The following is a 17447-nucleotide window of genomic DNA, read 5'->3' as shown; positions in this document are numbered from 1 at the left end:
GTAACAGTTTAGAGTTTGTGTCGCCTTTTGTCAAATAGCTGATCTGAATAAGAACTTTCTTTTTTAAATTGGTAATGAGCGCTGTCATCTACTTTTTGCCGAAGCTGTACACATGCACTAGCAAGTTGAAATTAGTAGAGTTATCATTAGTGCACTCTACCCATTTGCATCTCCCCACAAAGTACTGGCTAATCACCATAACACTCTGTGACTGTAGGAAAGCTCCCAACTTGAATTTGGATATTCTATGATTTTGTGTTTTACCATGTTGAAATTTTCTCCATTTAAGCGATCATTATGTTATTAATTGATGGGGAAAAAATGGTTTGTAAGGACAGCAAATCCAAGATGTAGAACAGCTTTGTTCTAAGGCAGTCACTGAATTTCTGCCAAAAGGGCATTTTGGGTTACAGGGTTTCCCTGGGACACATCTGTAAGTGAATCACTGACGGAGGAATCTGCCTTTTTTTTTTCTTTCTTCTAAAAACAACTACAGTTTTACACCATATTCTATTAAAAAAAATAATTAGTATAAAAAAAGGCTGCCCTTTGTTAGTCCTTAGTATTTTTTTGTCTGTGAGTTTTAGTTGTTGTTCTTTTACTGTCTTCAGACTGGTTGTATAGTGCTGCCAGGGAAATAAACATAAAAAACCTACTACGTACTTTTGTATTCTATAAAAGTGACTTTATTGTGGCGTCTGCATAACCACACCCAATCTCTACTTGGCAAGAAAGTGACGATATAACATTACAAAGGAAGACGAGACAAGTCTAGGCAACATTTAATTCCTCTTTTGTAGCATATCCCCCTTAGAATCTGTGTGACCTCATACGTTGCTTTCTGTCAGCCTAGGCTCAGGTCATAGAACGATGGCCCCAGCTGAGCAGTCTCGTATAGCATGTCGTTCAGCAGTGCTGCTTTCTCCATGTACATATTGTTAGCAGCGTAGAGAGGCTCTTTCCAGTAAGGATTTGTAACATTTGCTGTTTTGATTTTTGAAAAGATGTGGTTTCTTTTCTATGTATTTGCTGATGTTCCCATCAAGTTTGTGGATACCTGTGTTTTTGTTTGTTTTTTAAATTTTGAGCATTCAATGTATTAATGTTGTCCGTTATTTATATAGCTCCAGCATATTATTCCAGCAAGTCCGTCCTTACCCAATTTGATGCTTAGTCTTATTTGCTTACCACAGCCAATTTAGTACAATGACCATTAACCTGCCATTATTTCTTTGGATGATGGAAATAAATCTGCACAAACCTGGGGGACGTTGCAATAGAACCTAAGACCCCAGTGCTTTGCAGGTGCTATGCTAACCACTGTGCCCTTTCCTATACTATATCAAACTGAGTGGTGGTGGCGGCGGCGGCGAAATGTTCTCTTACTGTACAAATACAGTAGGGCAGAGCGCAAGCAGGAGCATAGCGCGCGTTAATGTTCTCTCCTATATTTGTGGACAGTTGTTCTAATCTCTTGTGTTGAGTCTCTTCAACATTGCTTGTATGCATAATATCTGCTTGAGTGTTAACCCATTGGGCTTTGGTGTCAGTGGCATCCTCCTGACTGCATTGCTCTCTGTCCTGCAGGAGACACAGCAAACCCAGAGTGTCCCCTTGCACTGCGGTCCCTGACTCTCCAAAGCAGGTTCGTTAAGTTGTACAGCACTGGGTGCCTCTTGCTTTGCTGTCTCTGTTGCTTGTGGCTTTCTTATGCGCTTTGTCTGTTTTCTGTGGTTTCATAGGTTCCTTTAGTCTCCTCCTACACGCTTTGCTGCTTGGTGGGTAATATTACTGCCTCTCTCCTGTTTCTCTGCTTGTATCATACGCTTTTGTCTTACAAGATGTATCCAAATCTAACTTTATGAAATGTATTCTGTGTGGGAACAATGTATGTTTTTCAGTAGAAGTCATGCACTCATCTGAGTAGGTGAAGGTGATAAAGGCATACTAACTGTGTTGTATTATATTCCTTCATTGTACTCTTACTGCTTAGTGTCCATACTTGCTCACTTCCCTTGCTTCGGTCTGAGTATTTCTGTTTGGCAATATCACACTGCATTTCACTTGAGCCAAGTCTTATTTGCTGATCCGTTTCTGTTTTGTACTGTTATTTCCCATGCTATTTACACACCTTTTTTTTGTTTTATTTTTTTATTTGCGTGTTTTATAAATACAGAACAGCAACGTGCTACATCATACCAGTTTACACTACAAAGATTTTAGCAATGTATACTGCTTCAATTTGTATGTTTATTTTATTTTTATTTTCATGCAGATCATCTCTTTCGCTGAGAGTATGAAGACGACCCCTACTTTACCTTCTCCTCTTATCCTGTCCCCTCATCCTATTTCCAACCCTCCCACATCATCCCACCAGAAAAGCACGCCCAGAAATGAAAATATATCGACCTTTCAGTGGCAAGAGGACCCTGCCAGAGGCGCTTCTGAGAATGCAGGACCTCCAGCTCACTCATCAGTACAAGGTGTCTCCTCTCACCCTACCCCTTCCTTTCACAGTAAACCAGATCCAGGAGAAATCCTGGATTCTGACAATATCCACCAGAGTGAGGATGTCAGGTTGTGGGTATCGGGTGTTTCTGATTCGCTTCTCCTGACAGAAGAGTTTATAGATGATGATCCAGCTGACATCTCCTTTAGTGGAGGAGCAGAGCTGTACACTTATGGTGGGAGAATGGAACCACCTGACCATGATGACCTCACCCCAGAAGAATATTATCTGGATGATGTGGGTGCAAGAGATTTCAATGGCAACACAAGACTAACGGATGCCAGTGAGTTATTTGAAGTGAAGGCTCAGGCTAGTCTCATGCAAAGTCTTCTGAGCCCATCAGAAAATGGCTCTCTTCTCAATCACCGCTCTGAAAGCAGCTCTCTACTCCACCATCGCTCTGAAAGCAGTTCTCTCACAAACCTTAATGGAATGCCTACCTTCTCTCGCTCTGCTAACCACTCCACTGCCAGCTCAATGATCAATTTCCCCGCCTGTTCAGTGCGGTCAGAATCAAGTTCTGCTTTTCAGTTTGGGGACATACTGGATCAACTGGAACAGCTTAGCTACCCCCCCACAACCACAGAGGACTCCAGTAGCTCTGATGGCGACTCTTGGGATTCTGAGGAAGAGACCCCACTTGACATGAACTTATTTTTCAGCAATCCACTGACACATTTTGCCAATTTAAACCAATTTGGGCTGCAGGATAAGAAAGGACCTCCCGATATCTGAAATGTTATATTTTATCAGGTTATATCGAGAACTAGCGTTCAGATATAATGAGAATCGGTCATAGCTAGGACTGCTAAGTAGATTGTTGTATAGGGCAGTGCTGTTGGAGATCATACTTTGGTTTTAATTTTATCGAGAGGAGGCAACAGTGCTTGTTTCATGAAATTCCCCCTAAGGCTATAACAGTCTAGCACAGCAATCGGTATTGGTGAACTGTGATTATTTACCTCTTCCACTGCAGCTTTGGGAATATTTCAATTATATATGTAAAATTCAAAAACTTTGTTTTCAATCATAAGGAGCCTAATGAGGCTTCCTCACTATGACACTCATATTCTTATCTCACCTACATTGATTAGATCTTCTCTGCACATCGCACACATTCACCAAACCATTCCTTACATGTTATCACTAATGTAATTAATTTCTCACGTATTAATTAGTGTGCAAATAACACCTCTTCCTTCCTATATATATATATATATATAGATAGTTGCTTTCACCACTAACACTCTCCTTTGTGTCTCTGTAGTTTTCTACAACACAAATGTAAATAATGGCTGTGCTTTGCTCTTCTTGATTCTGGCTTAGATGGGTGTGACTCGGTGGCTTTACTTCTTATCAGCGCTGGGTCTCGTTTTGCTGGTGTGATATCTGTGGTGTTTATCACACGGGTTGTGTGGTGCTGGTGAACTCTTAAACATGGTCTGTATCACAGCACATCTGAGGGGTCATTTATTTCAAGCTTTGCTTTTGCTTTTTTTTTTCTCTCCACATTTCTGGTGGCTTAAAAGATTTCTTTACATTTGTTTCTTGGAATCTACTAATTCTACTTACAGCTAACCCAAGTTCATTCTTCTATGTTATGAAGTTTATTCAGAAAATGGTTCATAAATGACAACCTGTTCTTTGTCATGTATCACTGAGGAATTTTGCATCCGTGTTGTATTGAACAGCAATGCATATTACCAATGAAAGTATTTGTGTGTCATCTGACCATCTAACAAAGGTTTTAGGAAGTCGGGATTCGATGGCTTTGCTATGAGAGGGCACTATCTTTCTTCTCTATTCGTGCCTGCTGCTCTTATTACCAGAAGATCCAACAGAGACTGTTAATAGAGAGAATGTTTTATACAAATCTTGTTCTCACCCATTCACCACAGTACAATGTGGAATGAAGCCTTAATCATCACAAACTTGGTTGTATGACTCGGAATATTGGCCATCTCATGAAAATAACATTTTGTTTATTTAGTTCATGGACACAATCTGTAACAACTACTGTGTTCCAGTGTGAACTCGTGGCCATCCATTGGGGCTAAGGTTTGGAAAACGCTAAATACATGTTTCAGTTTATTACGTCTTAATTTGTTGATAATGTTAATATGACGGCATAGATTTTGTACATTTTCTTTTGAAGCATTCTTAGACCTTGTCTTGTAGAAGTAAATGGATCATTATGCCCACTTATCAGCTGTGGTATCATTGTAATGGACAAGTGTGAATTGTGTTTAAAAGAAACATCAAAAAACAACAAATATCTTGCTATGTACTCGGCAGCAACTTCATTGCCTCCAGATCTACAATATTGACAGCCGCAACAAAAGTGACACGCTTAAGAAATTGTGATAACACTAATTATGTCTTTTGTAGTATCATTTGAATCTATATTTAGTTTTTTTTAATCAGGGCTGTATTAAACCTGCTTAGGGCTTTTGATCTTTCTTGTGCTCGACTCTTAAGACACTATGCGGCAGAATGGCCCCTGTGTGCTTTGTAAGCCAGAGATTTTACAATGGTTCAATCTTAGATCCCCCAACGTGCAATGTACTCAGAGCAATTGGAATATGGGGTCAAACATGTCATTGGACAAGCTTTCACTATTGCCTCTAGTGCTCATTCTTTAGTCATTTTGAAAAATCCCCATTATCCTTATATGTGCTACATGGGAGAATTGACAAAACCCATTAGAAATATGGAGGAACTGAGAGGTCAGGAATGCTCATGGTCAAGTATGACAACCAATTTTGGGGATTTACAAATTATTTTATTTTCTAATTGTACATTTATAATTATTATGGTTTGTTGTGCAGTCATTGTGTTATCAGCAGACTCATTGTGCCAATATACCTGCAGGAAAGGCCGTGTTTCCTACATGTTGATTTGTTTTGTTTCAATCATGTTTTATTAACATGTTTAATACCAAATGTATCTAAAATAAAACTAGGAGTGCTGGAGCTCTCCTCTTTTACACTTTTACACGGCTAATATTGTCCTTTTCTATGTAAACATCAATGGGTAACGTTGTAATTAAAAAACTAAATAATAATTAACTCAGCAGATTTGGTCATTAGCAAGTTAAGATGTACACACACATCTCCTCCATTACACTGCAATACAAACTGATGTCACATCATACTAATGTTTAGCCTTGATTTATAATATAGTTTCCACATTTAGTGTAGATCATTGTAATAACATGATCAACAATAAAAAAAAAAAATATGGAAGAATGTACAAGTGTGCTTACGGCATTGCTGGATGAACTGAATGATTTATACAAGTTTTCCTGTTGATCTTTTTTTTTTTTCTTTATTAAAACAGTAGTTTTAAATGTGTGGTTTTGATTTTCTGTCTTATTTGTTTTTGGGATTTTCTTTTAAGCTAAATCACTTTTTGGACCATGGAACGCCTGTTAAGAGTACTAAATTACTTTAGCTTCATATCTTAATTAGACTTCTGCTTAAGGTACCAGTTACAACCCTTGATTAAATTAAAGTATTTGAACACCCCATGATAACCTATAATCAACAGCACAAGTCACATTAGCAGAAGACACCAACACTAAATGAGGAAGGTTATAAGAAACACCAATGGGGTTTATGATTAGGACAGACATTATACTGTATTACACAGGTTTAGACCACAACAACACATGACAAAATGAGGGAGTAGAACCAGTATGGCTTACCATTACATATAGCCATTTCATTTTGCATACATTAAGTTATTGGCGGTTTTGTTCCAGTGCTTTGGGTTTTGTTGTAAAGTGTGTTCACACAGAAATTACTCTGTTACCAATTGTAATACATAATATGTTTTTGTGCCTCCGGTTAAGCATCTTATCTGTATACCCCAGGACAGATATATACATCCATCAATGCTGCTTGCAGAGAACTGACTTGGATTTTTCACCTCCATTCTGCTAGTGTCATGCTCAGTTGCTATACAGTGTTCTTCCCAGTCCCCAGACTTCACCAGCAGTGTAACATGAATAATAATTGTGTTGTTGAAATGGTTTGTGACCTATGCAGAATGCTGGATATGGTTAATGAGCATAAAGGGTGGGGCAATATAGCAACATCTCTGTGTGTTCTGATTGTTTCATTCACAGAACTTTTTTTTTTAAAAGTAATTACCCTTTTGCCAGCTTATTAAAAGTGGTTATGGTAAATAACAAATGGCATTTAGAAATATTGGATTGAAAATAGCATTTACCTATGTATCAGAAACTCTTGAGTTTCATAAAATTAAATTGTTACTTTTAGAATTAATTTATTTCTGGTTTATGTCAGCACTTGGTAATGGTGTTGATTGATTCCAGCAAACCAGAGATCTATGTAAATTAACAAATACTGTAAAATTATGATGCTTTTCATGCTTCTTGTATGTAGCCCAGATCCTTCCATGATCACATAGACTTATGCTGAGCATTAAACACAGTTATAAAGCCTGGTAGTTTTTATTTTATCAGACTTTTTGTGTATGCTGAATAGAGGACTAACCAGTTCGATTCACATAAATCAGTGTTGTGTAATTAATTTAAATATTCCATCTGATCTCCATTTTTCTCTCATTAAACTGGCTGGGTACTCATTGGCAATTGATTTGCATCTAAAATTTGCAAGAGAAACCACCTGTCAATCTCAGACATGTGACATTTAACTTGTATTAAAGACACTGAATGGTGCAGGCAGCGTTTGGAAAACTTCAATAGGATCATTGGAAATAATGGTTTTTATTATCGGATCCATTTTCAACAGTTGCACTTGCATTAAAGTCTAGTACAGTTCACAAGATTGACGTCAGCGAGTGCGAGACCTCACAGAAATCATTACTAGTGGGAGAAGCTTGTGACATAACACACAGTCTACAAAGTCTTGCTGGTGAACATTGGGGGAGGCTTTTCTAAATTCATGTGAATTCCATAACATCATTTTGTGTGTAATCCTGAATGTTTAATAATTTTCTTCCTGTCGCCAACATAATGTTACAAAGGACCAACAATTGACCACTGGTGGAAGAAGTATTGTAATTGTATGTACATTGCCCTCGCTGAATCTATTGCGGACTTGGACGATCATTATAATGGCACAAGGAGACTCCTATTTCTTCAGAATCCGCGATTGATGGTCTTCCACACTGTGTGTGTACACAGTGGAATAGAGTATTTTGCATGTTTCTGCTTAATGGGTTCTATCCTATTCTTGACTGCTGTCCATTGATTTTTCACTCTTGCCGTCTGATTTGATCACTTTTGAGGTCCAAGTTGATTTTCTTGATGATTCTTGGATTCTCTCTGTGACTGTCTCCTTTTGGATGTTTTTTTTCAGTTGTTCTTCTTTTTGCTTTATATACTGGTTTGCTTTTCTGTTGCTTTGGCTGCCTTATCTTTGTTCTCTGTATGATCTTCATCTTTATTGCATTTCACATTCCTGCTCTGCATGTCTTACTGTTTCTCACTTGTCTTATGGTTCATACACTTTTTTCCTTGAAATCCATATTTTCACTTTCAGATTACAAAATGTGCAATGTAGTGTGTACACTTACATTTTCAAACCACAAAATAAACATGTCTTTATGGGAGGCATCCCCTTAAAATAACACTAAACATTGTTTATATAATGTTTTCTGTGTTCATGTTCTGTTCTACTCACTGTTTAATAGTATGACTCTTTTAGTCTGCGTCTTGATATAAAACCAACGGACAGTTACAAAGTCATTAGCTTACAGGGCCTGCTCCTCAGGCTCGGTGTGCAGCGCTGGCCTGCGGCATCATAGCCCAGCATAACACTGACAGTCGTCTGCTTCATAGGTAAGAAATTGCTGGCTGCTTCTCTTCCATGTCAGCGCTACTGCGGGGGCATTAAAAACACTGACTGAGACAGTATTTTACTCATTTCATCTGGTGGTCTAGACTCCCCCCTAACCATTGGCGTCCCAGGCAAGCACCTATGTTTGCCTAATGAAAGTTCCAGAACCGTTAGGTTGCATTGAGGCATTGTGTCTGTGACTGGATCACTTATAAATAACTTATTTGTGGCTGGATCATGTAGAAATGTATTTCAATCAGAGGTGCAGGCACCAATGTATAATTTGAAATGCACTTATCGTGTTGCATAGGGATGTGTTTTGTATGGAAGTGTCATTGTTTGGGTTTGTAACTTAGCTAGAGGAAGTCTGTTTGCTGATAGCAGGTAATGCTAAGTAAGTCTTTATGTTAAGTGACAGAAACTAGTTTAGCCTGTATACCCAGCAGGGGGCTGCTATCTGGCTCAGCTGCATTTCGGATAATGCAAGCATCAAGTTTTAGCACATAACAAGATAGTGTAAATATTGTTAGCTTTGCATTGCATGTAAATCAATGTTTGGGAAACCTATAACTTATCCTGATACTAAAAATAGCCAGGGGACTGGCTTACCTTATGAGGCTGTGTCCAAACTGTATAAAAAGAGACCTTGTACACTGAAATGTATCATCATTCTGGTTCCATCTGACCTGAACACTGGTACCTTCAATCAGTGTGACTGAAAAATAAACATCACTTGTTTCAAAGACCTGCTTGAAAACGTCGTCCATGCTGAAAATCCTGTGACCTACAGATTAGACTCAAAATCTAAACTGTTTTCAGCTGTCCAGTACCACTACTCTGCCCGCTACCCAGCAGCTCTGGTCAGTGTAATAGGCCAAGGGGGAATCCATCAACAACAACCCTGATCCATAGTAAGAGGTCAGGGGTTACCAGCCCAGATGTACCAGCGAGGGGGTACACTAGCAGTGACAGTTACCCAGAAGGAACCTGGTACTGGATATCGGTTAGGAGTCCAGTGGTGGCAGCATTTGTAAGCCCCTCTTACTGCGGTTAGAGGGAGCATTTGGGATAACATAAGGGAACAGTGGCAAAGTAAGCCCAGCCGGTTCCCAGCAACAACAGACAGGTTGCATAGGCAGTCCATCCTGTCAAAGACAGGATAGTATAAGTGGTCCATCCTGTCACAGATTTACTTCAGGTTCAATCAATCACTACTACTTCCGCTAAATTCAGAAAAAATATATACAAACTAGTACAAAATCAATTTTGTCCTTCAGGCCAGTAGAATATTAAATGAGACATACATATGCCCCACCACAATTGCATGCTGACACTGTCCTGTGTAAGGGTAGGAGATAGAAACTTTCTAAGCCAACCGGTGGCATAAGGTAGATCTAAAAGTTAACTGACTTCAAGTTTCACTTTTTTTTTTTCCCCTTTATGTTGCTAATATAGCAGTTGCTGCTAGAAGCAAAGCTTTGCATGGCTGATTTTAACATCAGTAGTCTGCAGTGAAGCAGATAAAAAAGCTGCTATATAGTTTATACATTATATATAATTAGTTTTTCTTTGTTGCAAATCAGTGATCTCTGTTAGACATCTCACTCCACAAATTATGAAAGGTTACAAAGCACACCATTGTCAGACTGACATTGCTGAGCTATGCATTGCTTTATTCTTTGAATAGTAATAATGTTTATGAACATACCTGATAAACATTGCCAGCTTCATAATACCAGATAACGTGCATATTCAGTTGCGGGAAAGAGACCATGGGGCATATTTATCAAAGCACGGTAGTGTACTATCGTGCACTTACCGTGAAATTAAGCTCCCTGGGTGTCCTCCGGATATTTATGAAAGGTGCATCGCTATCTGCTGCTTTGCACTCCTCTTCGTTTTTGGAAGCAGACACCATTCTACAGTATGGTCTAACAAGTTCCAAACATTTGGCGTACATTATCAGAATTGAAGAAATCCAATGCCGTCAGCTCTGCTCTAAAGAGCAGAGCTGGACAGCGCATGTGTGGAGGGATCACATGATCCCTCCCTGTCACTCACCGCTCGCTCTCTGCAACGATAGTTGCAGAGACAGAGCGAGGATCTTTGTGCGCATGTCCAGTTCTTGGAACTGCACATGTGCAATTGAAGAATGAAAAGAACTAGGAGAAGATCCGGAGACAGCGCTTCCGAAGAGGCGGGGTAAGTATGATTTTTTTACATCACAGAAACACATACTTGCCAACATTTTTTTTTTTTCTTCCGGGAGATGCCGGCTGGGACGTGGGCGTGCAGGGGGCGGGGCTGCGAAATCGCGTCATTTTGGCCCCACCCCCGTGACGGAATGACGCAAATCGCGTCATTTTACAGTGGGGCGGGGCTAAACGCCGCGATTCCGGGTGAATCGCGGCGTTTAAACTAAATTTTTCCCCCTTCCTATCAGGGAGATTGCCACACTCGTCCGGGAGACTCTCGCAAAATGCGGGAGTCTCCCGGACAATGCGGGAGAGTTGGCAAGTATGCAGAAACAGCAGTTTTTCGGAACTGCTGTTTCTGTGCAGGGTTGTACATAAATGTGAGAAAGGATTGAACTACTTTTCACTTTATGTGAATATTGATATATGTGCCCCCATGTCCAAGAGCATTGGCGACTTCATGGGTAGAGTTGCTATAGTTCCATTTGGAATTGCATCTTGATCATATATATATATATATATATATATATATATATATATATATATATATATATATATATATATATATATATGCCATATTGCTGCTTCTTCAGAGTGAACTACACATATTTAGCTAGATGACGAACACTAATTGTGTACAAGTTACAATGAGTGGGATCCTGAAAAGCAAATTCCCCTAACATTGTCTATTTATCACAGTCCCTCGCACTAGAACATAAATGTGCTGTACTTTAGTGGACATGTAGGACCTGTTTAAACACAGGAGCTGGGATATCCTTAGCATCACCCACGCAGGATCAGGATGGTCACTGCCCCCGGTTCCTGTACCAGCTGGTGGCTATCCTGCACACAGTGTTAGAGCAATTTATGTTATTGTTGTTCCCCTTATTCTTCATATGGAATCCTTGGCGATGTGATCAATGGGAATTTCATAGAGGAGGTAGAAGCTCTCTACCCACTGACCCTTATGTTAGAGCATGTGCTTATGTGCTTACATTCTCTAACATGAGCTTAGATGTCGCTCAAAGCTTATGTTGTTCCATGTAAACAGTGCAATTTCTAGTAAAGGTGTACCTAATAATAATGTATCCCTTTTATGGGCAAAATACATCAAATGTGTAAAAAAAAACAAAAAAACATATGGGTCCCAATCATCAAGGCACACATCTGCCGATTTTGATGGTATCATCGAAAAATCACTTTTCTGTCATATCCCTTGCTCCAGCTACAGGACTAGTCTGAGTCCTGATCGCTAGTGATGACGGCTATGTATACAAGCTGTAATGTGTGTTTGCAATTAGGAGCTACTGTAAAAATTGTATGTTCAGTGGACATTCAGAACATCCTAATAAATGTCTCATGTATTTTACTGTTTTATCATTAAGGCCTATATTAGATGACACTATTTTTTTTTAATCTTTTTTTACTGTGCGTCCTTTTGTAGTTTATAATCCACATAGGCATTGGACGTATCCTTCTGTGTCTTGTGTTACACAGTAGACTTATACCCCATTCATACTGCACCAAAATCCCGGGTTTTTGCTGGGGCGAGCTCAAACGACCCGGGTCTTGGTGCAGTATGAATGGTACAAGTCAAAAATCCCGGGTCTAAAAACCCGGGTCTTCAACCCGGGATTTATCGAGGGGTAATTCCCGGGTCGGACTCGGGTTGCCTGCACTATGAATGGTGCAACCCGGGTTTTTCAACTCGGGTTGCACAGAAAACAAGCTGATTGGCTTGATTGTGGTAAACAATCACCACCCACTTTTGCATCATCTTTATGCGTCAAAAACCAGTCACCTTTCAATGACATCACCATTTTTCAGCCAATGAAAACTGCTCTGGTGATGACTCCCACAAATTGCCAGGGCACAGACTTGTGCAGTATGAATGGGCAGGCCCGGCACTCCCATTAGGCAAGGTTAGGCAATTGCCTAGGGCGCCGGGCTCTTCAGGGCGCCTCGAAATTAAAAAAAAAAAACGGAAATCCATGGGGAGGAGAGGAGGGAAGGGGCTATTGAATCTTGCCTGCATGAAGCTGCTCCTCTCTGCTCTGTCTTCTCCCCTCCGCTCACTGACAGTGACAGGCCGTGATGATGTCATCATCACGGCCCGACAGTGTCTGTGAGTGGAGGGGAGAAGACAGAGCAGAGAGGAGCAGCTTCATGCAGGTAAGTTAAAGAAAGACATGGGGAGGGGTGGGGAGGGGAGCTGAGGGGAGGGAAGCGCAGCGGCGATTTTTAAAGGCGGGGGGGCGGCGATTTTCACACTGTGCCTAGGGCGCCAAGGACCCTAGCACCGGCGCTGTGAATGGGGTCAACCCGGGAAATTCCCGGGTCCGAAGTGCAGTATGAATTGTGTTTCTGAGCTGGGATGCTCCGAGCCCCGGCAAAAACCCGGCTTGAAAAACCCGGGATATTGCCGGGGCGGCAGTATGAAAGCGGTATTAGACCCGTATTCATCAGCGTATGTATCTTCAGATCCATTCCTTGTTGTATTCTGGAGTGCGCACAGCCTATTTACGCACATTTCTTTCTGATATTTGGTGCAGTTTTATAATATCCAATTTAAAAAAAAGATATTTACTCCAATATTCTACCAAAAGAGAGTTCAATATGTCCAGAGAACACTTGGGTACACAGAAATGTAAAAGCTGATCTGATCATATGGAGTGAAATAAATTAAAATTAGATTTATTCAAATATTTATCGGATAAAAAGAAACTAAAACGCTACAATTCCTAAATGAACTGTTGCGCCAGACACGAGCGTTAGAGAGTCTGCAGGAAATTCTTTCTACTTAAATAAAAAAAGGATACTTGTCTTTTAATACTTTATCTGCACAATATATGGCACAGAAAAGGTTTTCCTAATATTCTGTTGTGTCTTTTGCCTGTAGGTGGTTACTTGTCTCCAGTAACTCTCAGGGTGTCCTCCTCTAATTCCCAGCCTGGCAGCTCCCCACTGTTGAGCCCAGCGTTAAGTGACCATGGCAGTGCCAGGACAGATGTTGTGGAAGGATCTTCTGATAACAAGGTAAGGTCAAACTATGGTAATCCCATCACAAGCCTATCCAGCCTGACCGACTGCTCGTATATATAGTGACTATAAAAAGTATTCACACCATTTGGTATTTTCTGTTTTATTTCCTTACATCGTGGAATCAAAACAAAATTATTCACAAATTCTTACCACTGATCAGCAACAATTCTCTCTGTCAAACCCCAGTAACAACTATACTTGAGTAAGCATGTTTACGAGTTTTATTCAGCAATGGTTATCTTTTGGTTTGCCTCCAATGTGTCCATCATGCTTCATTTTGGAGTATGGCCTACTCTAGACCGGTTCACAGTTGTGCCGCATTATTTTAGTTTGTTTATGATTGAATTAAGTCTTTGAAATCTTTTATTCTTCCACTTAGTTTTGCTTTCAAAACCTTTACCAGATTTGCTTTGAATGTTCTGTGATCTTCATAATGTAGCCTATGTTTGGAAATGCACTAACCTTTCTCAGACGTGTATGTATTATAAAATGGACTAAAACACCTTGTACACACATTTAACTATGTAACTTCTAAACACAACTGGTTTATTTAGAGGTATATTCACAATATGGGTAATAATTATTGCCTTTTTTTGTCATTCAGAATTTTTTTATTTTTTTTTGACATTACATTTATTTTATGTTGATTAATGAGATTTGATTCCATGATCTAAGAAAATATGAAAATGTTAAAGGGGGTAATTATTTTATAGCAATTGTATTGTTCATCTTTTTTTTTTTTTAGTGTAATATTTCTTTATTAAATTGTACAGTATGGTTAACAAAGGGTTGCATAATCATAGTCAAGTAGAACAAACCACTAGAGTGGGTATGTTTTTCTGCAAAGAATATCAGATATAGTATTTTACCCCCCAAAAAAGTGGAGAAAAGAGAAAGAAGAAAGGGAAAGGATGCAGGGTGAAACCACTCGGGTGACCCCAACACAGGCAAAGAAGTAGTAAGAGAGAGAGGGGAATGGGGGATGGGAGGAGCTACCTAATTGTGAATGTGGTTAAGATGGAGCATTATCAGCTGAGGAGGTGGAAGTTGGACTCCTCAATGGCGCTATTTTCCCTGCGTCCTAAAATTCAAACCAGAGACACCATGTGGCATAATAATCTGCAAATGTATCAGCTGTGGAGAATATTAACTCATCCATTGATCTATAGAATTCTATTCTCTGGAGCCATTCCCTGATGGATGGGGGCATGGGGGACCTCCAATGGGTCGGTATCACTGCTTTGGCGGCTGATATGAGATTTTTCAGAATTGATTTTTTGGAAGTTGGAAATCTGGGAATTACTTTTGTTTAGCAACCAAAAGGCAGGATTACCAGGGGCCTAATTTCTCAATATATCTGTAGAGACTGTTATGACCTGGGTCCAGAAGGGTTGGAGCAATGTACAGTCCCACAATATATGAAGGGGGTGCCTGGGGCCTTCTGACCTCTCCAGTAAACATCCGGAACCCCCGGGTATATTCTTTATTGGGCCGGGCATCTGTACCATCTCGCTATGACCTTTGTAATGTGTTTCCACGACTGCTACACTAGTGGAGCATGCATGTATAGATTCAAAGATGTTTGGCCAATCTGCTGCCTGGATCTGGTCTCCCAGGTCTTGTTCTCAGTCTCTGGCAAATCTGTCTGGGTTAAGAGTTATACAGATTTTCAATGAGGAGTATATATAATAGAGAGGAGGTGAGGAGGGCAGCTGGAGGCCTGACATTGATTCAAAGACCGTAAGAGCCCTTGTTGTGTCTTTGTGGGGAAGTCCCGAAGCCTATAATTTGTTTTTATTAAAGGGATAGAGAAATATATACAGCAGATGAACCAAATACAAAAGCAAAATTATTTGAAAGCATCGTAGTCCATCAACCAATAGTGAATAAAGCTGAGTGTAAAGACAGACATTTACTTATAAATTCTACTGCTAACTAATACAGGATATGTGTTTTATCACTTACATGCTGTCACACACCGTTTACACATTCTACAATATGTTAAGGGAAAGTCGTAGACATATCCTAAATGAGGAAATCTCTTTCCATCAGTTTGCCATGTAATATGAGGGGTATAGTGAGGAAGGTAAGCTAGTTTGTACGTACGTATGATTGGTAGTTTTGGTTTTGAGCGGGGGGGGGGGGGGGGGGGGTGAGGTGAGGTAAGTAACAAATAGTGTGAGTTAGTAGTATAAGAATTTTGAGATGGATAGATAGCAACCCAAATAACAATATAGATGCACCCAATACATTTCAGAAGTCATTGGTTACCACTTGGACTTTCCCCTACCTTCCTACAATAAAGCTCTGCAGACTGCTGCTGCTGCCAGACTTCTTGGATCCTGAAACAGTTATCCCTGTGCTATATTTTACATTCTGTATTTTCTCTATAAGGCACCAGAAAATTGAATACCAATCATTTTGAACCTTGTCTGTTGGGATAATCTGTCTATTAGGATATATGGATGAAAAATAAAGTTGTTTTGTGTATTTACTTATTTACTGTGGTTTACATTTAAGATTTATCATTTGTGTTATTTGTCCATGTGGATGTGCTGTGTATCACTTACCACATAGGCTGTCCGGTATGTAGGTACATACATGACTGTACATACAGCGGACCATCCACAGGTTGCATACATACTACATTTGGTGGAAGGTATCACTTGGGCAGAGTTCATACATCACTGCTGGCAATCTTTACAATTGTCTTGTTTTCCATGGGCTGCAGATGGATGAGACCTATTACATCACTAAAGAAATACTAAGCACAGAAACTTCTCACCTGAAGGATATTGAGGTCATAACTGTGGTAAGAGTTCAGCTAATAGATGATCCCCATCTCCTCCAATCAGCCTTCTGTACCCCGCTCTAATTCCCATAAACAAGCCCCCCTATTTGTCAGTGTCCTCTTGTTTCCGGAGAAGAATGTCCTGTTCTGCTCCTTCTATCCTGCTTGATACCAAGCTGACTGTTCTAGGTGGCGGGTAACGTCTGGTTGGCTTTTGAACTAAATATATTGGTTTCCAATTTGATATGATCTACCATCAATCGACTTAACTATATTTATGTATCTCACAATTAAAATGTTAAGGAATGATGGGGAACTGTATCCATAGATGTGTGATTTAGCAAGATTCCACTGTAAGATACATACTGTAGCTAGAGATATTGGAAACCTTGAAATGAACAACCTGGCCACACATAGTAATGATTATCTGAGGCTGTGTAATGTAGACAGTATGATCAGTTACTTCTCAGGAGTCTCTGTGACGTTACCTCTGCACTATGACAGTCTCTGGGGTTTGATGTGCATCTCTTTGGCAGTGGCTGCTCAGAGCTCTCCGTAAGGGTGGAAATCTACTGGGCACATTGGAGCAGCAGATGAAGCCTCTGTTTTCATGCATGGAACCCATACAGCAATTCCACCAGGACTTTCTGCAGCAGCTCGAGGATATCCTAAACCTTTGGTAACAATATAAGCATGTAATACATGTACCCTCTCCTCTTTATACAGGAAAGTGAGATGCAAAGAAATGAGTTCTGCTACATACTGGCGTTTGTGTGAAACTGGTCCTCCATATGCGTCTGTATATATGCAAGGAGTCAAGCAGGCAGGTTCTATACATTGACTGGCACCTGACTGAATGCTAGAGCAGAGCGAGGGGAAAATAAATTATAATGCTGTAAGGCAGAATTACAGATGAAGTATAAAGATGAGACAATTTACACAGCACAGAACAGCCAGCTGATTTGCACTGGTGCGCCTGGATTGCCGCCACGTAGGTTTGCTGTGCAAGCGTTTGCAGTGGAGCAGACTTGCATCAGCTGATGGTAGTAGTTGGGTGGAGTGAGGGTGTTCTTTGCCAAGTA

The 17447-nt window shown here is 40.1% G+C and overlaps 1 protein-coding gene across 1 annotated transcript in view; it reads left to right on the top strand.

Annotated features, from left to right (window-relative positions):
- Positions 1 to 17447, top strand: part of FARP2 (FERM, ARH/RhoGEF and pleckstrin domain protein 2) — an 81418-nt gene that overhangs the window by 39919 nt on the left and 24052 nt on the right. The window contains exons 12-16 of the mRNA XM_075200857.1: positions 1588 to 1645; positions 2276 to 3242; positions 13432 to 13568; positions 16306 to 16386; positions 16902 to 17044. Coding sequence (XP_075056958.1) covers positions 1588 to 1645; positions 2276 to 3242; positions 13432 to 13568; positions 16306 to 16386; positions 16902 to 17044 — 1386 coding nt within the window. The remainder of the gene's footprint in view (positions 1 to 1587; positions 1646 to 2275; positions 3243 to 13431; positions 13569 to 16305; positions 16387 to 16901; positions 17045 to 17447) is intronic.

Source organism: Mixophyes fleayi, chromosome 3 (assembly GCF_038048845.1).
Source record: "Mixophyes fleayi isolate aMixFle1 chromosome 3, aMixFle1.hap1, whole genome shotgun sequence".
Taxonomy (NCBI): Eukaryota; Metazoa; Chordata; class Amphibia; order Anura; family Limnodynastidae; genus Mixophyes; species Mixophyes fleayi.
The sequence above is the reverse complement of the archived record's forward strand: the minus strand, read 5'-3'. Positions and strand labels throughout refer to the sequence as shown.